Source organism: Parasteatoda tepidariorum, chromosome 6, assembly GCF_982258835.1.
Source record: "Parasteatoda tepidariorum strain Cologne lab strain chromosome 6, Ptep-v5.0, whole genome shotgun sequence".
Classification (NCBI taxonomy): Eukaryota; Metazoa; Arthropoda; class Arachnida; order Araneae; family Theridiidae; genus Parasteatoda; species Parasteatoda tepidariorum.
In genome coordinates, this window is record NC_141760.1 from 102,039,684 (window position 1) to 102,063,582 (window position 23,899).

Here is a 23,899-nt window from a genome sequence, read left to right on the forward strand (position 1 = left end):
ACATTTACATTATTTTTTGGCTCCTCAATTATGGCATCAGTGTTCTCCTTAGAGCTAGGTGAAATCTGAGGGCACATAACAGCTAAGTGTCTTTTACCACACAATATACACTTAACCTTTGATCTACAATTACGGGCAACATGATTTCGTTTCAGACAAACAAAACACCCCCCTTTCTTAAGAACTAAATTTCTCTTATCCTCATATAATATCATATTAGATTTAAAACATTTTTCACTTAAATGAGGTTTATCACAGAATATACATGTTTCTTCAATTTTTTTAATAAAACCCCTTTCTTTCGATTTGTCCCCCATATATAAATCATGACAAGTAGGAACATTTGAATCTTCGAAAAAGTTATTTTTATCAAATTTTTTAGTTTTATCAAATGAGAAACGCGCAAACATTAATCTTTCTTCAGTTAACACCTCATTTTTTAAGAATAAAAGTATACATTCTAAATCAGTCTTACCTTGATTATGGGTTGTCTTCTCCCGTTCCCTCTCCCATATCTTTAAGGTATCCTGGGGTAAGCATGTTTCCACTAAGGGAAATAAAATACTGGCATATTTGTCTTGGGTTACACCCAACGATTCCAATGATCGCAGTTTCGATTCAAGGTTATCATATAAAAATGATAAATTAAAATTCTTCTTATTTCCACTAGCATTCGACAACACAATATTTAATAGATCGCGCACATACAGCTGTATCAAAATGTCTTCTCTTCCAAAACGGTTTTTTAAATGCTCAATAACTTTGGGATAATTCTCTTCAGTTGTGGGGAAACTTTGAACTATTTCTCGAGCTTTCGATTTTGGAGTTGTAGCTTGGATCAAGTAAACAAACTTCGAGTGCTTATCTATATTAGAATCTTCATGAATTTTCTTAAAAGTATTCCAGAAGTTAAGCCAATTCCGGGGATCTCCATCAAATTCTATTAAACTTATTTTCGGCAGTTTAAAGGTAGTTGCCGCCATCGATGGTTGTTGTAATTCCATATTTCTTTCATTAGAAGTTATTGAAATGCCGACATTTCTACTGGCCGTTATGTTGCTTACTTTCGTTTTCAGAGCTACGAATTTATCCGTATAGGCTTCACAGCTGTCAAATTCTTTTGTATATTCTTCTTCTGATGCTTTATTTTCCAGTAGAAACTCTAAAATTTCCATATCGTCAGCTTTCAATCTGTTAAATTTTTCTTCAAGTTGTTCCGATAAAATAAGAATACTTTGAAGGTCAACGGTTTCTTTTTCTACTTCCTCCGTCAGGCTATTAAATGTCTTTGTGAAAGCTGATCGCAATGGTGTTCTTTTCGTTTTTAAACGATCCATTTCTAACTATTATGATTTAATTCTTTTAAATTCTCTTCGCTATCAAATGCGTCCCTGTTCGGGCGCCAGTTTTTGTCAGGAATTCGCTAAATGTAAATCCAATTTTCAATTGGACGGCATTCGAAAAGTGAAGAGCCGAGCATTAGAACAAAACACAACAACTAATTTATTTTCTTTTTTTGAACAACTGTTTTACATATACATTAAATCATTTTTATTTCAAAACTGGGCATGCTATCGCCATCTATTGGTTAATTTTATAATTAAATTAAAGGGTGGGATTCTTGACACTGTGCGTCAATTAGAACAAAAGTTATGATTAAAAGAATATTAGTCGATAACTGAAAAATGAAACCGAAAATAGCATTCCTAAACCGGAAGTGGGACAAAAACAGTTATATTTATCTTTATTTTGGGATAATTATCTTTCTTTGACATAAATAATTATTATTTTAATGCTGCTGGAAATGAGCCTCTCAATTTATCATTTATATTAGTAGCTTTAATGGCATTGTTTGGAAATTTGTCCCTACGGAAGTGTTCGTTGAATTGCAAACATTACAATTTGGTGTGTATTTGGCTGTTATTCAGTTTAATAAAGGTTTTCTGGGACTGAAAAGTATACTCGACATAGTTGGAGTCAGTCCTGGCAATAAAACTTTAAAAGGTTTTACAGAACTTGATTTTGAGCGTGTGTATGAGTCTCAATGCCATTCATTAACTAATGTAAATATTGTCAGAAAAAAAATAGGGTTGCAAAAAAACAAAGAATTTGTAAAATTGAGAAAAAGGAAGGTATCACATACAAATCGGGAGAATTTTAGAAGTATTGAAGCATTTTCAAAATAGAAATGATATAATTTATACTTTAAATGCCTTTTTCTCAGAATGTAATTTCACGCAAAAATAGTAACTTTCAAAATTCATTATTAAAAAAGTTGTTGATATATTTCAATAAAACTTTGTATGTGTATTATGTATAATGTTTTCTAGTGCTTGTGCTACGATTGCTTAAAAATACTTAATAGTTTTTTATTATTGGTCTAAAATGTGAAATACAAAGTAAAAAATTTGACAAAAATCTCATAAAAAGTTTTCAATTCTCTATAAAAAATTAAATTTATAGAGACACTAGACAAAATTCAGCTCTTTATTTTGATAATAACACATTTTTGATACAAGTATATCCTTTCACAAGTTTTATGAAAAAAACATCATTTTTTTCTTGTTATTTAGCTTTTAAAAACAAAATATAATATAAATGTCTAATTTCTCTTATTTAATATTAGTTTTTACATATAATAAATATAAAAACATAATTAAAGTGTTCTGAAACTTAATATTTTTAAAAAAATCCTCCGAACGTGTTCGGATACCTTAAGTCTTTTTCATTCTTCTTAAAAGCAGCTGTATTCTTTTTTGACATTCTTGTATTAAGGTGATATCTTAATGATTATAGGAGTTTTGTATATTAACTAGTGCAGATGATGTTTTAAGTTAGGAAATCTGGCATACAAATGTGAGTTTTTATACTTAATTAAGTTTTATAGCTGTTTGCTGCATTTTAACTAAGGATAATTCCACGAAAATTTTTTTTTATAATTATTTTTATTGTTTTAATTTCATATGAGAAATGTTCTGAAATCGTAAAGTTTACAGTTATTTGCTTCATTTCAAGATATATCTAAAGTTAATTGGAAAATAATTTCAAAAAAATAAAATAACATGTAATAATACAATTTTGCATTGTTTTTTTTACTTCCTTTTTATTTAAATATAAAAAAAAGGCTTTGCAATAATAATTCCTCGGCTTTTTAGTATAAACTTCTTGCTTCAAATTTATAAGCCTGAAATACTTTTATTCAATGTTTCTTCAACCCTCACGTTAAAAAACCCTGATTCATAACATGGCTTATTCAAGTTAAGTAGCTTTTTTTAAAATTAAGCAATATTCTTTAAACTCCTTGCTTCAACTTCAGTATCCTGAAATTCTTTTATTCAATGTTTCTTCAACCCATACGTTAAAAAACCCTGATTCATTACATTGCACATTCAAGAGAATTAGCTTCTTTTAAAATTAAGTAATATTCTCTTAACTCCTTGCTTCAACTTTAGTATCCTGAAATACTTTAATTCAATGTTTCTTCAACCCATACGTTAAAAAACCCTGATTCATTATATTGCACATTCAAGTTAAGTAGCTACTTTTCAAATTAATAAAGTTCAAATACATTTTATGACACCATATTTTATTTTTATGCAAAAATTGTTAAGTGAAACCCGAAGCTTCTCAAAAAATCTAGAAATATCTGCACTACTTTCTTTGGTCACAGAAGGAAGAAAAAAAACCCAAATCATTAAAGAAGTAGGGCAATTCGGTATGTTGGGTCCCATAGTTTGTCTTTACCATTTTTTGGATCATTTAGCAAAGGATCTGCCATGACCATCTGCAGCAAGATGGCGACAATCTAAGTCATAGGTGATTATATACCAAATGATGAAGAAACGAAAACATAAATGGGTAGGAATCCTCCAGCCAGAGGAAGTTGTCTGTGAGGGAAAAACAGTCGAGTGGAGTTGAGGAGTAGGAAGCCTGGCGTATTCTTTAAATTGATTCTTGCTAAGTATTCGACATCAATTCTGTTTAAAGACACTGGTACTTCCAAATAAAACAACAGTTTTGAATTTCGGAATTTTAAAACTTTTTTTTGTTGTTGCTTCCATCATATTTATGATTAATGATTTCGGCAAAAAGCAGTAAAAAAAAAATTCTAAAAGGAATAAGGAAGTAGAGTTCGCGGGAAAGAAAATTAGAATAGAATGCCTTGAAAAAATAAGTCTAAAAGTATGTGACAGTAATTAATCTTGATTTAAAGAAGAGCGTCGTTGAAGTGACATATATTGTTGTCCCGATCATATACTGATGTTCTTTGGGGAATTTTTTTTGTAAACATTTTGAAAGACGTCAATGAGTTTAAAAACTTTTATTACAAAATTTTTGTACTTTTAAAGTTATTATTCTTTGATTTTTACCCATGTTGTAAATAGAGTAAGAAATTTTAATAAGATGCTTTTGATGAATGAGTTTTTTTTTTAAGTACTGTGTCATTTCCGGAAGTGTTATGAATTTTTTTGTATTATTAACTTGACTCAAAAGCTGCTCGAGACATTTAAACTGAGTATTTAAGAGGGCGTCACAGCCTGCAATAATAGTTCGTGACTGGTATGCCAAGCTGAAAAACTAAAATTTTAATATCAGAGAAGCACAGCGTTTTGGTCGTCCACTTGAGTTAGCTAAATTAATAATATACATTAATAAAAGAGCCGTGAGGGCTCAGGGAGCGTTCGCCTTCCAATGAGACGAACCGGGTTCGAATCCCAGCGACAGCTGATCAATACGAATTCCGCAACCGGATTGCACGGACCATAGTGCTTACGTAAATTATCCTCAGTGGTAGACGAATAATGGGGTTAGAGAACCCTTGCCGTCAAGCTAACCGTGGTTTTCCTCTCCATTTAACGCAAATGCAGGTTAGTTCCACCAGAAAGTCGTCCATGAAGTCAAATTTCTCTCAATACTTGATTCAGGAGTTCTCTTGTCTTCTGAATTGGGTTCAAAATTACAAGGCTACGGAGATGAACATTGGCAGTCGTAAACCCAAAATTGGGTCGGCTGTTAAACGACGGTTATAAAATGAAATATGTTAATAATAAAGTTTGTATTCATTGAGTGTTTAAAAAAAGGTATAATCTTTGTAAAATCTATGCTTATAAATGAAACAGAATGTTTATATATACCCACTACATTCAAACTATGTTTTTCTTGTTCCTGAAAATTTGATATTTATTTGTATATGAAAACCGTCAGTTTAAGTTAATATAGCAGTGCGATACGGCGAAAGTATGCTGCATCACAGAAATTTGATGCTTAAATTGTTTTGTTATTCTTGACAGTTTACCTGTCATAAATGATTGAAAATCACCAGTTTAATTTAAGATACCCTGCATTTAACAGTACAATTCGAAAAATTTGCTATAACGTATGAATTTTCTTCCAAAATGGTTTTGTTAATCCTGTCTTAGATGTTTTCCCGTCATAAATGTTTGAAAACCGTCAGTTTAATTAAGGATACTCATTCTATAACTTAGATTGGATTAACGCAAAGTGCCATATCTTTCGCCGAGGTTAAAACTTATATATCATTTGTAGAAAGTGGTACATTACTGCCTAGTTTCAGATGATTTATTTTTAAAAAAAGCAAAGTTATGATTATGTATAAAAAAAGAACAATAAAACCAAAATAATGATGAAAATTCCCTTAGATAGCTTGAGATAAATGCATACAAGGAAAATAAAAAACTTCAGCAGGTTTACTTTTAGTTAGCAGTTAAATTCAAATTGTAGATATTAAAACTACAAGTTCTTTCCAATTTGCTAACGGGTGGTTTGTGGAAAAAAATAAGGCTAGGACATTACAACATACACGAATTTCGTTTTCTTTATTAGGTATAAGTGTTTACTTATCTGTGTGAAAAAGAAACACACATAATTCTTCAATATTTTTTAATGGTATAATCCATTTTATATCTTTGCTTTAAGAGCACACACTTAAAAATACATATTTTAAATTCACCAAACAATCCATATGCTCAATTCCCAATATCAGCATCCACCGCAAACAAAACTCTTCTGCCATTTATAACAAGCAATATTATAAAACATTTTATTCTCTTGATCCAAAGCTATACACCTTAGAAAATTCGTAAAATAACTTGCTTTAAGGGAAAGTAAAAATATGATTATAAATAGGGAAAGATCCCAATTCCCAGGGATAATGTTATGAATCCTTTACTCAATTATGGACTGCTTGCCTTTATCTCTTGATTGCTTCCGATTTTCTGCTTTGGCAATCTTTATTCATTTCCTCTTGCAAAGTTTCTGATGAGAACTACGCATTTGTTGTTGGGATCTAACTCTAACATTCTCTGAGAGGCATTCTTTTTTATTTTAATTCGTCCTGTTCACTTTGATAAGTTAAATAATAATGCTGTTCAATAAATTTATACAGAAACAAAAGGGGAAAAAGAATGTCTTTTAGCCAGCGGATGCAATTCGCTTTTGTTTCCTGCATTGTTTTTAATCTTTAACGATGAAGAATGTTTGATTTGGAGCTGTAAAAGAAATTGTTTTGAATAAGTTGGTATTTGTGGTGTGTAACCTCTTTTTTATTTATAGGGATTATCTAACAGGGTGCGTAGTGTTTTTAAAAAGTGCTTAAAGGTGCTTATTTTCGTTTTTTAAAAACCCTTAAAGGTGCTTTTTTTATTGGGTGTTTTCAAAAAACGCTTAATTTTCCCTTTTTCAAAATGAGATTTTTCTTTACTATGCTGATTTTCGCTTCGAATTATGCAAAAATACACAGTTCTTATTGTTCTATTCAACGTTTTCACAATTAATTCAACCCCAATCTATTTCGGCCTATTGTCAGTCCGTAGCGTATGAAAACAACATTCGTTTTACATGATTCAAAATTTCATGATTTTTGACAATTGTCGAAAACAATGCCAAAAGGTTTTTTTTTTTTTACATGACGGTTAAAACAAGATAAAACCGTTAATTGTCTGAAACTTTTCAACCCTGCCTAATTATGATATTTTTTGAAGTGCTTAAAAATATTTTTTGAGTGCTTGAAAAGTGCTTATTTTTTGTTGAATAATTTGGCTGCGCACCCTGTCTAAAATCCTTAGCAACTGACTGGATTTTCTATGTAAAGGATTATCAGTAGTAAGATTTTTTTAGAAATATTAATTTATAGGAGATCAATAGGGGAGAGTGGGGTCAATTGTAACAGGGTACGATTGTAACAGAGCAAAAATTTCGAGTGTCGGGTTCTAGATTTGCTTCCTAGGTGGCGCACAAGGTGTATTTAATAAATCTTCATGTACACCCCTGCTGGCAACCATTTTTATGTACTTTTGAAGGAGTTAAATCACAAAAGATATTTTCACGCTACGTAAGTACTTTTTTTTGGTATTAGAATATTATATTGTAACAAAGTAATTTTGTTTAAACAAATAAAAATTATTAACCGAGTATGTAAGTGGACACCTTAATTAACATTTTTTTAAAAAAAATATCTGTTTTTTTAATTAACTAGCATTGTTTTTAACAAATGAAGCTGAAATGGCGTCATGGGGACGTTTGTAACAATAAGTAAAGGGGCGATTGTAACAGCTGAAAATAAATAATCTTATGTTTACAAACCATTACTTAACTCTTTAAGAACCACCAATAGTTTCCTATATCATTTATATTATGTTGCATGTGCATTATTTTATTTGTCATCTTTCACAGTACAAATTGAAATTTTTAACCCCTTAAAGTTAAAAGTTCAACCCTTTAGATCTCTGCTCATTATTATTTTTACTCCAAAAATATCACTACCATTTTGATCAATAAAAAAATATATCACAACTATGATAATATGTATAATTAACTATGTTTTAGTTGAATTTATGATCTGTTACAATTGACCCCGTAAGTGGGGACAATTGTAACAAGTGCATGACTGTCAGAAATTGTTATAACTAATATAATAACATTTAAAATAAGGTATTTATTTTTTTTCTAGTAGAGGATAGTGTTACTTTACTCGTCTGTCAATTAATACTAATAATATATTGGATTTTTTGTTAGTTAAAAATAGTTATGTAAAAAATGTTACAATTGATCCCACTCTCCCCTACTAATAAACATTTTAAACTTTTTATTAAATTTGAGAAATCGTTTTCCTAGAGACAATTTATTAATGCTCTCTTTTTAATTACTTAATATTTTAATCTTTAAATAAATACGAAAGAAAGAAAGAAAAAATATACAAAAATAAACAAAATTAAATAAAATATTTATTTTACTTTAACTGATAATTTACTTTAACTATGAAGAATATTTGATTTGGAGATGTAAAAGAAATTGTTTTGAATAAGTTCGTATTTGTGGTGTGTTACCTCTTTTTTTTATTTCTAGAGATTATCTAAAATCATTAGCAACTCACTGGAGTTTCTATAAAGGGATTATCAATTGTATGATTATTTTTAGAAATATTAATTTACTGGAGATCAATACTAATAAAAACATTTTAAATTTTTTATTAAATTTAAAAAAATCGTTTTCCTAGAGATTATTCATTAATGCTCTTTTTTTAATTACTTAATATTTTAATATTTAAATAAATACGAAAGAAAGAAAAAAAAATGTGCAAAAACAACCAAAATTAAATAAAATATTTGATTGGGAAAAGAAGGAAATCTTTTTATTTCACGCTCAATTGATTCTACGAAACAATGCATCTTATTTCCGACGAAGAAGAAAAAAATGATAACCGATAATTTTTTTCAAAACGACTCAAAGTAATGAATTAATTCTTCCTTCATTCTAAAATGGTGTTGGAAAAAAAATAATCCATCTTATTCATGTTTTTAGTCTTTCAAAACTGACACTTGCCAGTACAAGCTGCTGACACATGACATTGTTACTTGTCTGCTGACCAAATTAATGACCCCTATCTCTCCCAAAACTTTTTCTGCCGCTCCGAGAGACAGGTCATCAACGGTAGTGCAGTCGGAAATCACCCGGGTACCCGGGTGATGTACCCGCATTATGTGGGATAGATTTCATCCAAATAAATGGACTCTGAGGAGGATAATTCTTTTTACTTGACATAAACCACAAAAACTACCAACATTGTTAGTGTAGTCTTTTAACACTGAAACTTGGTATCAAAAGCGTGGCATCTGCGTTCGATGATAAAGAGAATTCGAACACTCACAATGGAAGAGAAAAAAAATAGAACGTATCGGTAATTCATTAAATTTATGGTCCAAACGACTACTTCGAACATTTTTATTGTGTCATTTTTTTTTTCTTGTGTATGATTTTTTTTTATGTACAATGTAGTTTGGGGATTTATTATCGAATCAAAAAGTTTTTTCGAATCTTTGTAAAATTTGAGTGAGGAAAAAAAATGCTTTTTAAGTTCTGTTTTATGGTAAAGTAAATTATTACTTTCATTAATAAGCGGTTTCATTCGGGGTAAGATTAAGAAAAATAAGTTTTGAAACAAATTTATTTCCAGGTTGTATAAACTTAATTTCAATGAAATTTCCAAAATTTTTTTAAAAAAAGTCACCCATGTAGTCATGATACGTAAATTAAGTAAAGTCGCTTTATACGTACATTTTACGTAATATTAACAGAATGGATGTCTCCGACTTGCTTTTATTTAATTTACGAAAGATTGAAGGTTAAATATTTACTATTTAAATTTGGTAAAAATGATTCTGTGTATTTTACATATTATTGACAAAGCAAATTTACCTTTAAATTTCGGTAAATTTCAATATTATTTATTCGGCATTTCAGTTTATTTATGCAATTATTTTGTTTCTTGGATATTCACTTTTTTCAATAATTTGACGTTTCATATATATTACGTACATTTTGACGTAAATAATAAGTAAAAATTACGTACTCATTCTTGCCTAGTAAAACGTGGTTGGTAAAATATTCGTAAAAGAACCGAATTAATTACGTAAAATTTTAAGTAAATTTTCCAAAAGAATTTTACAAAATGATTCTGTGTATTTTACGTATTATTGAGAAAGCAAATTCACCTTTAAATTTCGGTAAATTTCAATATTATTTATTCGGCATTTCAGTTTATTTACGCAATTTTTTTGTTTCTTGGATATCCACTTTTTTCAATAATTTGACGTTTCATATATATTACGTAAATTTTGACGTACTGTTGAAGTAAATAATAAGTAAAAACTACGTACTCATTCTTGCCTAGTAAAACGTGGTTGGTAAAATATTCGTAGAAGAAACGAATGAATTACGTAAAATTTTAAGTAAATTTTCCAAAAGAATTTTACAAAATGATTCTGTGTATTTTACGTATTATTGGCAAAGCAAATTTACTATTTAAATTTTGGTAAATTTCATAATTATTTGTTCGGTATTTTGGTTTATTTGTATTTTTTCGTTTTTTGGATAACCATTTTTTTTCTATCATTTAACATATTAATTTATGTAAATTTTGACGTATTGTTGACGTAAATAATAAATAAAAATTGCGTACTCATTCTTACGGAGTAAAAAGTGGTTGGTAAAATATTCGTAAAAGAAACGAATTTATTTACGTAAATTATTACGCAAATTTTACATTTTTTGGATAACAATTTTTTGCTATAATTCGACGTTTTAGTTTTCTGACGTAAATTTCTCTGCTACCTGGGCACTATCGACGCTCGATGCTTTGAGACGCACGTTATTGATCAAAATCATTTCTGCTCAGAATCAAAAGTTTGTTGATCAGATTTTTTCATCTCACAGAAGGTGCGACCCCAGATAAAAATATACTTGATCTATCGAAACAACTAAGCAAAACCGATTCTACCATACGCATTCAAATATTTTTCTTTCACGAAACAGTTTTTGTGGTATATTAGAAAGACGTTAAATATTTAATATTATAAGACTATTAAATATTTAATATTATAAGAAAGACTTTAAATATTATATATAAGATATTTAAAACAGGTGCATTACAATAGATGTTCGCTGTCATGAATTTGTGATGTTAGATTGTTACCAGAATTGCTAATACATCTAAACATAGTCTATGTATACAAGCAACGGTGAAACTAGACCTGAAAGTTTGAGTTTTCCGTCGGTAGCCAGTGGCCGATTGACTTTGATGTCTTCATAGCCACTTTTTCCTCAAACCTAATAAGCCACTTTTTGCAAAAGTTTTTTTTTTTTTTTTTTTTTGAATTAAATGATAAATATATTTTTTTATTTAAAAAAAAAAGTCATATTCGAAATAGTCTTCGGATTTTAAAAGCCAATTCAATAATGTAAATATTTAACAATAATTTTAGAATTATTGTTATATATTTATATTATTTTTTTCATTATTATTTTTAGTCGATATATTTAGTTAAATATACTGACATTAAAGAACTTTATATAAAAATATTTGGCGAGATTAAATACATTTAATCTAGTCATTACAACTTTGAAACAGGAGAAATGTTAAAAAAGTCTGCTTGTATTTCCATATTTCCAACACACATTGATGAGTCCTGGTGGCTCAGGGGATAGAGCGTTCGCCTTCGAATGAGGAGACTGGGGTTCGAATCTCAGCGATGACAGGTCGTTACGAATTCCGCACCTGTTTACACTAACCATAGTGCTGACGTAAAATATCCTCAGTGGTAGACTGATCATGGGTTAGAGTCCCCTTGCTGTCAAGCTAACCGTGGGGGATTTTTGCGATTTACCTCTCCATGTAACGCAAATGCGGGTTAGTTCCATCGAGAAAGTCATCCACGAAGACAAATTTCTCCCAATACTTGATCCAGAAAATCCTTTGTCTTCTGAATTCCGTTTAAAATTACAAGGCTACAGGGTTAAACATTTGTAGTCATAAACCCAAAATCGGGTCGGCTGTTCAATGACTGTTATAGAACACACAATGATGGAACTTGAATGGAGGCATTAGACTTTTTAAGAAAAATTCTGCTCTGCAGAAACTCTTCCTACGGTGATATACTTTTAACATGAAAAAAAGGGGATGTGAATAGTGACTAGATAAGTCGCCACTTCCTTTTGTTGACTCGCCACTTGGCTAGTGACTATTTACAGTTCTAGATTAAACTGATTCTGCTAAAGGAGTTACAAAGTTTGCTCTTCTCTGAATATAAATTATGATATTGTAGAAAGAAAAATTAAGAAAAAAAACATTAGAAATTCTTACATTACAACAGATTTCTGGTATTGCGAAATTATGATAACTAAATGTTTGTTAATTATTTTAATTAATTATGAACTATTTTGTTAATTATTTGCTAAAAGTGTGAAAACAATTTGCTAAGTTTCTATCAGAATCCAATGTTTGTTAATCGGAAAGAATAAAGTAAAATATTATTATACCGGCGGTGTTGTGAAACTTAAATGCACAAATTCTTAATTTTATTTTTAAAAAAAAAATTTCTAAATATCTATCAGAATCCAATATTTGTTAAACAGACTTTTTCACTTTAATACATAATACCAACTAAAATATTGTTGATGCATCTAAATATTGTCTAAACAATAAGGAAACCGATTTTCTAATACTCATTAGAAAAGTTACCTTCGAGTGTTGAAATGTTATTAGAAAAAAATTTTAACAAATCTATAACACCACAGATGTGGTGTACTGAAATGGAGTTTTATTTACTGGTTGGAGTTTTATTTCTGATCAAAAATCATCATTTAAAGTGGCATCAATGTTTGTTGAACAAATGTTCTCTACTCACAGAATGCTCAACTCCAAATCGACAAATTGTTGATAAATCTTAAACTTGTCGATACAACTAAACATTAACGAAACTAATTCCACCATATTCACTAGAAAGTGTATAATTTATGTGTATAATAGAATATATTAAGAGAGAAAAAAAAAATTACAACAATTATGTATCAGTGCAGTAAAACTTGGTATTGCTTAGATTATCGTAAACAATAGACTTTCTTTTTAGTGATTCGTAGATTCTTGTTTCTGTTCAGAAACAATCTGCTCAATTGTCATCAAAAAATACCAAATATAAAATGTAAAAAAAATCTGGATATTCTTGCCTCGCAGAATGGGTAAACCAAATCAAATATGTAACAAAGTTTAGCTAAATATGCTGATTTTAAAGAACTTTATATAAAAATATTTGGCGAGATAAATACAGTATTACTTAGATTACTGCAAACAATAAGAAAATAGAACAATAGACTTTCTTGTTAGTGATTCGTAGATTCTTGTTTCTGTTCAGAAACATTCTGCTCAATTGTCATCAAAATATACCTAATATAAATTGTAAAAAAAAAACGGATATTCTTACCTCGCAAAATGGGTAAACCAAATCAAATATGTTACAAAATTTAGTTAAATATGCTGACTTTAAGGAACTTTATATAAAATATTTGGCGAGATAAATACAGTATTGCTGAGATTATTGTAAACAATAAGAAAATAGAACAATAGACTTTCTTTTTAATGATTCGTAGATTCTTGTTTCTGTTCAGAAACAATCTGCTCAAATGTCATCAAAATATACCAAATATAAAATGCGAAAAAAAAAAAAATCTGGATATTCTTGCCTCGCAGAATGGGTAAACCATATCAAATATGTAACAAAGTTTAGCTAAATATGCTGATTTTAAAGAACTTTATATAAAAATATTTGGCGAGATAAATACAGTATTGCTGAGATTATTGTAAACAATAAGAAAATAGAACAGTAGACTTTCTTTTTAGTGATTCGTAGATTCTTGTTTCTGTTCAGAAACAATCTGCTCAATTGTCATCAAAATATACCTAATATAAATTGTGGGAAAAAACAGCATTTTCTTACTTCGCAGAATGGGTAAACCGAATCAAATATATAACAAAATTTTGCTAAATATGCTGACTTTAAAAAACTTTGTATAAAAATATTTGGCGAGATAAATACAGTATTGCTGAGATTATTGTAAACAATAAGAATATAGAACAATGGACTTTCTTTTTAGTGATTCGTCGATTCTTGTTTCTGTTCAGAAACGATCTGCTCATTTGTCATCAAAATATGCCTAATATAAATTGTGAAGAAAAAAACCCCAGATATTCTTACCTCGCAGAATGGGTAAACCAAATCAAATATATAACAAAATTTTGCTAAATATGCTGACTTTAAAAAACTTTGTATAAAAATATTTGGCGAGATAAATACAGTATTGCTGAGATTATTGTAAACAATAAGAATATAGAACAATAGACTTTCTTTTTAGTGATTCGTAGATTCTTGTTTCTGTTCAGAAACAATCTGCTCAATTGTCATCAAAATATACCAAATATAAAATGCAAAAAAAAAAAAAAATCTGGATATTCTTGCCTCGCAGAATGGGTAAACCAAATCAAATATGTAACAAAGTTTAGCTAAATATGCTGATTTTAAAGAACTTTATATAAAAATATTTGGCGAGATAAATACAGTATTGCTGACATTATTGTAAGCAATAAGAAAATAGAACAGTAGACTTTCTTTTTAGTGATTCGTAGATTCTTGTTTCTGTTCAGAAACAATCTGCTCAATTGTCATCAAAATATACCTAATATAAATTGTGAAAAAGAAACAGGATATTCTTACTTCGCAGAATGGGTAAACCAAATCAAATAACTAACATTAAAGAAGAAAAAAAATGGAGACAAGTGGATGAAAAGATTTCGGTTTTAGTGGACGAAAGAAAAATCGCATTCCTTCATCTCATTTAGATTTTTTTTCCTCTCTCTCTCTTATTTTGCGTTCTCTTGTAGTCGTCTTGGTTGAATGTCTGAGGGACATTTCCCAGAATACGGTTTTGTCCATGAAATGTATTGTCGGTTTAGCTGACAAGAGTGAAATGAACAAGTTGTTCTCACTGTTTATATACTTGTATCAGATTCAATGGTGTCTCTTTCTTTCTTTCTTTTGTAGCTGTAACCGAATTTCAGATGTTTCCTATTCTTATCACATGGAATTGAAAAAGATAACATGAAATGTATGTTTCCTACATCTATTGGATAAGTAACGATACGAATGTGTGGTTATATAGATACATGTTTGTACACAATTTTAAGCATCATTTGCCAGCAAACTTTTTATTATTACATTTAATACTAGCTGAATATTCGTTCTTTGTAAAGGGGTGGGGTATTAATAATCAATAAAATTGGTTTTAATCCCCCCCCCATGAAATTATGTGCAAAACTGGAAGGCATATACTCCACGCAATTAAAGTAATTTAAAATTATTTTAGTTTTTTTTTACTTATTTTTATTTCCTACCCTTTCCGGGGGCTTTATGCTATTAGATTAATCAAAACACGTTATTTAAATGTTCATCCCATTGAAATAATGTTATTCAGTATTATTTGGCATGATGCTCACCAGTAAAGTTCTGATAGTTAAAAATTACTCAATCAAGAACAGAGATGCCAACTGCTCCGGACAAACCAAAATAATTAATAAAACGGTAGATAACTACAAAGTAAATTTTGCAAATATTTGACTATTTTTGCTTGCTTTTTAAAAGGTATAGCATGGCATACGTACTACAAAGCGGTGAATTACATAAGCCTGCGAATTATTTAGAAATAGTGGTGGATAAAAGTCTACTAAATTGAATTTATTAAACCAAGAATCACAACTGATAAACTACCACTTTAAAATATATATTTGCTGTCCGGAGCAAGTTGGCATCTCTGCAAGAATGGTACTATCGGTGAACCAAAAAAGTGTACATGTTACAGTGAATGAACGAAATCGGTTGTTGTTGACTTTCAGTGAATCTTGACTTCGGTGAATGTTGACTACCACATAGTCGCTTGGGTAAATGCTCGAAATATATACTAGGTCTAGTTAAGTGCCACTGCCCGGTATGCATTTAACCGGTGCTCCGGACGTTGATGTTTCTCCTAATCTATCTTCAGCAGATATTAAAATATCGAATAAATATAATAATATCAAGAAATAAATTAATATCCAATCGGATAAAACAAATATTTCGGACATTCACCAAAGCGACTATGTGATTGTTGACATTCACCGGTGAAGGTTGACCTTCTCTTGATTTCGGTCCTTCACGGTAACATATACAGTTTAATGCTGATGTTGAACTAACGATAAAATTCCTCGTCTTTCCTTAACTGAATTTTAAAAAATTTTAATGATCGAAGGATAATATTAACCCTTGCAACCTCTGCTGAAATTTCAGGTGGGTGTTTCAAAGGGTTCTGGAAGAGACGCTCTCCAAACATTCAAACTCTTCGTTTAAATATTAAAGGTTTTTCAATTCTTTTCGCATATTCAGACTACCAAAGTAAACATTTTTTTAAACTAAACATTTGAAATGAATCTATTATTTTTATTAAAGAACAATGATGTCTTTTAATGAATTTAATTAATTGAAATTAATATATTTAAAGGAAATTTCAGAAAATGTTCGATACCCTACCCTTTATGTAAGTACTTTAAAGTATAAACATCTCGAACTTGAAAGGTTTTCATGAAAATTAATTTTTTATCAGCTTTTAGCAAATAAATCATGTTCTTTAAAAAAAAAGTATACGTGTTAATATTTAATTAGTTTAAAATATAATTTTTTTTTAAAAAAATGTAATATTTGGAAAAGCTCTGAAAGATAAAATTAAGAAAAAATACACAAGATTGCTTATTTGGGAAAAACACATTCGTTTAGAAAGTTAATTCGTAAAATCATTAATGTTTTTAATGTTAAATAAACTGTTAAATTCTATAAACTTTAGACGTTGTCTTTAGTTCGCATATAAACTACTAAAATTATGCGCATAATTTTTCCTCCTTTGAGTAAAAAATGTTTTGCCATCACTACTTTAAAACACTAATTATGAAAAAAGAAAGGAAAATGAAGAAACAATCGTATTTCATACCATTTGCACTATACATCGTTTAATCTTTCTTCCCTCATGCATATGCATTTTCTATTCAAACATGTTTGTTAAAGCAGAAAATATAAACGAAGTAGAATATCATAAATCTTTTTATCTTAAATCTTAACGAAATCTTTTTAAAAAAATCGTTGACTGCAAGGAACAGTAAAAAAAAAATTACTTTTATTACGCATGTAATATACATTTTTTACAAGTGCTTAAAGGTGCTTATTTTCGATTTTCGTTGGCCCTTAAAGGTGCTTTTTCTATTGGGTGTTTTTAAAAATTGCTTTATTTTCCCTTTTCCAAAATGATATTTTTCCTTTACCATGTAGATTTTTGCAAAAAGACACAGTTCACATTGTTCTATTCAACGTTTTCACAATTAGTTCAACCCCTATCTATTTCGGCGTATTGCCAGTCCGTAGCGTATGAAAACGATTCAAACTTTCGTGATTTTGGACAACTGTCAAAAGCAATGCCTTTTTTTTTGTCATGACGGTTAAAAGCAGAAAAAACTGTCAATTGTCAAAAACTTTCCAACCCTGCCTGACTATGATAATTTTTTAGTGCTTAAAATATTTTTTTGAGTACTTGAAAAGTACATAAAATGTGCTTATTTTTTGTTGAATAATTTGGTTAAGCACCTTTTTTAACATCTTTTGTAATGAATCATTTGTTGTATCAGGTTATATCAGCAGTCCCGGTAAAGCTCCTCTGGGGGGAGGTGACAGCCTCTACCAGAATGTTAGCGGATCTGACACCAAACAGAATGGACCATCTGCACCAGAATCCGAAGGAAACGTCATGTACGAAAACATGCCATTCCACCGTCAGGGGGTAAGGAAATTACACTACCAATTTGTGGTTTGCACATTTTGGCTTGCCAAAGTATTTAATAATGCAGCATGTTTTAATTTGATTGTGTTAACCAAGTTTTAATATATTTTAGGACAATAACTTTAAAATTAATCACGCATTTCCTTAAGAATTCGCTTATTGAAGTAGATTAAATTTGTTGTGTTTAAATTTGGAAACTTGTTAACTGTTCAATTATTTTTTTAAATGTTTACTATCTTGAAAACTATAATTGCTGAAGATTCTAATTTTAAAGAGTATTTCGCTTTTTTTTTATTTTCTGAAAATTTAGTATAGTCGTTTATTTATATATTTATTATTTGATTATTTAAAGTAAGAATTCAGTTTTGTTTATACAGCACAAAAATAATCCAAATTTTATATTTTTTTAAAGTAAAAGTATATTACAAGCCTTGCAAAGCGTCAGACCAATATTTTTTTCATTAAAATTAAATTTTTTTAGCAATAATAATGCTTTTAAAAAAGGAATAGACTGCAATTTTGTTACAATATCGCGAGCGATGTTTAACTAAAATTAATAGAAAAAATGCAATTATCTTTTGTAAATTTCTGAAAAGATAAAATTTAAACGAAATTGGTTTTGATATTAACCGTCAACAACTGTCTAATCATATATTTTATATAGATTATTATAATAGATGTTTCATTCGTGTCAGCTGTTAAAATTTTATATTATTAAAAACTTTCTAGTTGATAGCAAAAAAATCTATGGATAAATATCATTTTAGAAAAAAGAATGTACAAAGGTGATAAATATTGAAAAACACTTAATATCTCATTTTGCAAACAACATGGAAATCTGAACATTAAATATATTTTTAAAGCTTATGGAACTGCAGAAGTTAACATATCTTCTTTTAACAATTGTAACATTGTTAATTCTTTCTAATAGCTGTAACATAGTTAACACTATCTAACAGTTAACTTCATAAATTATAAAATATTTGATTTAATAAAGTCAAAAATATAATTTCTTCCAAAACTTATGAAATCCATGCATTTTTTTTAATACTTCATGATGAGTAGTTAGTGTATTTTAAAGTATTCTGTATTGAAATTTTACATGTTTCATCCCATATCAATGTGCCCTAGTTATGCAATCCATAATATCCCACAAATGGAATAGTAAATGCATAAATTATTGAATGACGTTAAAACTGTTATACTAGGGAAACTGGTAGTTGGAGCATAAATTTTTTTTCGATCAGCGTTTAAAATACTATTTATAAATATTTATTGCTTGTGTTAGAAGTTTATTCATGACAGATAATGTTAGAAGTGCGTTATATATTGGTATTAAAACTTTAAGTTTATAAGACGTTTTGTATTCACTTAGATTTCAATAACGTGAGCAGCCATTTTGACCTAACATTATACACCACACGTTTTCTAAATATTATTTCTAAAGAAACGCATTGAAATATTCTATAATGAAGCATTGAGCAACCAGCCATTTTATTTTTTAAAACCTTTAAGCAATATTGTATAACGAAACTTACTTAAAGGGCTTTAAGTCTTAAGGTTTGATTTTCGTTATACTTATACTAGTTTTTCAAATCTTTAAATGGTAGAAGTAGTGAGAATTTAAACTGCCTGACCAATTAATTACCACGCCAAGAAATACAAATTTGTATATTAACCGATTTATGAATTGTGTGTGCTGATAAATAGTCTTCGAGTTGAATGAATAATATGATAAAAAACATTACTAATCGAACATTTCGCGTTCACAAAACGACACTAATAATTTCCAAGACAATTTCGATCGAGTTATCGATAAATTAAGCATGCCTATGATATTCATAAAATTCAAAATTTGCAATTTTATCTGTGAAGTACGGAAAGCACTTCGTGGTTTTTAAAGGATGCTCTGTATAAATACAGAGATGCCAACTGCTCCGGACACGCCAAAATAATTAAAAAAAAAACGGTAAATAACTACAACGTACATTTTGCAAATATTTGACTATTTTTGCTTTATTTTCAAAAGGTATAGCATGACGTAAGTACTATAAAGTGGTGAATTATCTAACCCTACGAATTATTTAGAAATGGTGGTAGATAAAAATCTACTAAATTGAATTTATTAAACCAAGAATCACAATTGGTAAACTACCACTTTAAAATATATATTTGCTGTCCGGAGCAAGTTGGATGCAATAAAATTTGCAAAATATTGTTTCTGAAACTTAAAACAATAAGATTGCATCAGGACTTAAACTAAAAGGTGAGATTATGGTTCGCAATAAAAGTCAAACCATGTTTGATATTTATTGTTACTTCAAGACTTTAACAAAAAGCGACGTGGTGTAGTAAGAAACAATATGATTGTTTTATTCACGTCAAGACTTGAATGAAAATAAGTTTTTGTGTTTCGTCAGAGCAGAATTTAATATTCAGAATTACCTTAGAACAAAAATGATATGAATTGTATCAGCAAGTCCAAAAATTGTATTTTGAGTTGCATCTGAACTTGAAAAAAAAAACATACTTCGAGTTGCATTGAAACATGAACAAAGATAAGATTTGGAATTTAATCTGGGCATGACACAAAACTAGAATTTAAGTTGCATTTGAGCATATTTATAGTTGCTTGAGGACTTGGAAGTTCCATTAGTTTCGTTTTGTGAACGGGATTCTTTTTCGAACTATAAAAAAAAATTTCTAACCATAATTTAATGAATGGGATGCATTTAATTAAACTAATCGCATGCATGTTGATGAATGCTTTGTTAGCAGTCTGTGCCTTCCTTCCCAAGTGCCCGCATGAGACAGTCTCTGCCTGCTGATTTTTCACGAGCATACCAGAATGTACTCTACTGCAGACAAGATTGTAAAGAACAACAACAAAGTCCCCAAACCAACACTAAAGTCCAGAGGAGGACTTCAGGGAGCTCCAGCAAAAGAGAGCCCTGTCCCAAACACGGGTCAGGTCCTGATTCCATAGAGTGGGCTGAAGGTCTGTCCCATTCTAGAGAAAATGGAGGTAACTCACAGGTATGCTCATAAAATGAAAATTCGCAATTATTATGCATAAAATTTTACAAACATACGGATAAGGAACTTTTAAATTGCCTAGTGGGTCTCAGGGGTGTTCTGACTCAAACTTTTTAATTTTTTGTTATTTAATTTTATTCTGATTAATTTGACACCAAAACTTTGTTAACAGACCGAAAACTTAGAGGCATTATTTTATTTATTTATTTTTTTTTTAAATTTGTATTTACTGAATCCAACCCATCCATAACTTAATAAAAAAAAATTTCAGAAAAAAAGATTATTTTTTGAAAATAAATTTTTTTTCAAGTTTAAATAGTTAAAAAAAATAAGTACAGGATGCGGCAAAAAAAAAACTTGACGAAAGATTTTTAGTATAAATTTATTAAAAATAAATACATTAACAAATAATAATTAGAGTTGACTTTTACGAGCCTAATTTACTTTAAAAATCAATGCTGCAAACGCTGGAATTTACAGTTTATTATTATTGACGGTATCCGATTTTACTGTAATGAAATGCTCCTAATATTTTTTTAAAAACTGCAAGCGACAAATCTACACCCAGCTATTTCAATAAGAATACTCTTTTCCTATTCCATCAAAATATTAACATGAAACTCGTAGATCAGTAAATTAGATACCCTTTCGGAAGAACCGAACACGCACAGTTGTTTACATGTTTAAATACCCTAAATCTAATAAAAACGAAAAAAAAATATACATATTCGCAACTATAACGCACCTCAAACTCCATTTTTCAATGAAATAAATCGTTCCCAAATCAAATTTATATCCGTGTGATACTGAGCTGCTGAAGTCAGATAAGCTTGTCTTATGTATGGATACCCTTAGCGTGAAAAAAGAATCATATGTCATCATGGTCGCGTTCTGAAACGCGATAAGAATTATAAGCTTTTGATTGCTTTTTTCCCTTTAATTCTTAAGATCTCAATAAATGTCTCTGTGTGTGTTTTATGACTAACTTGCTTTGTGTGACTAATGATATGTATGATGCATGAAATTGTTGTGATGGCATGTTTCAGAAATATCTTAATCCGTCTCCAGTGATATATGTCGATTTGGCATTACCATTCCACCGTGCACAACCAGTAAACAAAGAACTGACCAAATATGCTACGCTCAAGTTCACATCGGAAGCTGCAAAAGGTAGGATACTATACAAGTAGGTTGTATAAATTCACAATCCATAAACTCTTTTAAATCCACCAAAGTATAAAGCTCAAAAATATAAACTAAATTTTTAACACAATACATACTTTTTTTCGTAGATTTTTTTTTCAAGTCTAGGTTTATTCCAAAAAAGTCTCTGGAAAAAAAAGTGCTGTATCGACATTTATACAAACTGACAGCAAAATTACAAAGATAATTCACGGAATATGCTATTCTATATATAGTAATACTGCATAAAATATAAATCAATAAAAATTTCTACATTCGTCATCTTAATTTCTTTGTGCGTGAGTTTTAGAATACCCTGTATGATAGATGTTTACAATAGATGTTTACAATATATATTTAATAAAAACCCTCAGTTCTGTATTGGTTTTCGTGGTAAATATACATGGTAAAAAAAAAAACTTACATATTTAACCACTTCGTTTACCAATTATTTCTAAAAAAAAATGCAAAAAACATCATATTTTTTTTTATTTTATTAATAAATACAAGGAACTAAAACAAAACATAATGTACAAGTTTTGAAAAAATTTATCAATTTTAAAATTAGAAGGCTATTGCGGTTAAATGAGCGAAAACTAAAAAAAAACGATTGAGGAGTAGAATATTGACCAGGTGTAATGTAGCAACATAACAAAGTTGAAATTTGAATTTTTTTTTTATGTGTAAGAAACCTTTAATTTAAAATTAGTTTACTATCCCGAGTTATTTCGGGCAAATGAAAAAAAAGTTAAATATGAGTCTTTGTATGACAGTTCTTAAAACAAGGGACAACACAAAAGTGATACTTCAACAAACGTCAGTGAAGGAATACGCCTTTTTTTTTTAACTCTTACTGCTGTGTCAATTCAGCAACCATCGTATATTACAATGGCACAAAACACGTGTGCAGTCCAACATCAAAACTCCCAAATAAAACTCGGCAAACTTCCCATCACAGCAGATTATGCTTTCATTCTTCCGACCGAGTAAAAACGTGATAAAACAAAATACACTGACAAATTCTTCTAAGCCCGAGTTTTCTCGGGATGATAAATATTTGCAAAACATACGTACACGAGTTAACTCGGGATAATAAGGGAAGGGGTGCCCTGTGGCTGAGCGGTAGGGCTTCGCGCTGTCGTGCCACAGGTCCCTGGTTCGATCCTCGGGCCGGGTAAGGCTGACTGAGCCTTTCATCCCTTCAGTGGGTCGATAAATGAGTACCAAGTATGCTTGGGGACTAAACACTGGGGGTTCCGCGTTCGGCTGACCACCTGACCGGAACATCTGCTTCAGCACCCCAGAGCCCAAGGTCAAGAAAACTGAGATGGGCACAGTAGGCCTTGGCCCTCTAGGGCTGTCGCGCCGCTGAGTTTAGTTTTAGTTTTATTCAGGGAAGGATGCTTACGATGTACGAATTTGTAATGATTTCTATCGTGGAATATTTCCAGTTTCGAAAATATATCTATCTGTCCATTCTTAACGATAAAATAAAGAACAATGTATTCCGAGATGCATTAAAGATTCGTATCATTTTTCCGAAATTACTTTTAATATCAGTAAAGTACATCTGTAAAAAAAAAAAAAAAACTTTCTTGTTCCCTTTTACAACGAAATAAATTGAGTGTCGTAAAATGTTTTATTTTTATATTTTTAAGTAAAACTATCCTCACAATCGCATAAAAACAAGGCATTCAAAAGTTTTATGGAGATGCTTAACGATACATCCTTTTATAGATCTCTCGAAAAATGAAGGGATTTTTAGTAGGATTGGTTTCTTTAGATAAAAAAGAACTTAAGATATTCCAGAATATTATTTTCCCTTTCATGATTCCCATGACATCTCATTTTTATGAATCATAACATTGTAATTCATTATTTTAAACGTCATCACAATAAATGCAACGATAAGAGTATTGGAAATATAAGGAGACATTTTTAGTTTGAAACATTCTGCACTTCTACAGCCATGTTATTAGAC

At 29.7% G+C, this 23,899-nt stretch overlaps 1 protein-coding gene across 3 annotated transcripts in view; it reads left to right on the forward strand.

Moving 5' to 3' along the window:
* The window catches only part of LOC107445749 (hemicentin-1), a 449,355-nt gene that overhangs the window by 419,656 nt on the left and 5,800 nt on the right, over positions 1 to 23,899 (forward strand). Inside the window, exons 14-16 of one of the 3 annotated variants that reach the window (XM_087166304.1) lie at positions 17,549 to 17,700; positions 20,476 to 20,736; positions 21,783 to 21,906. In XM_087166304.1, the coding sequence (XP_087022430.1) occupies positions 17,549 to 17,700; positions 20,476 to 20,736; positions 21,783 to 21,906 (537 nt within the window). The remainder of the gene's footprint in view (positions 1 to 17,548; positions 17,701 to 20,475; positions 20,737 to 21,782; positions 21,907 to 23,899) is intronic. The other 2 variants (XM_087166305.1, XM_087166306.1) reach the window with 2 other exon arrangements.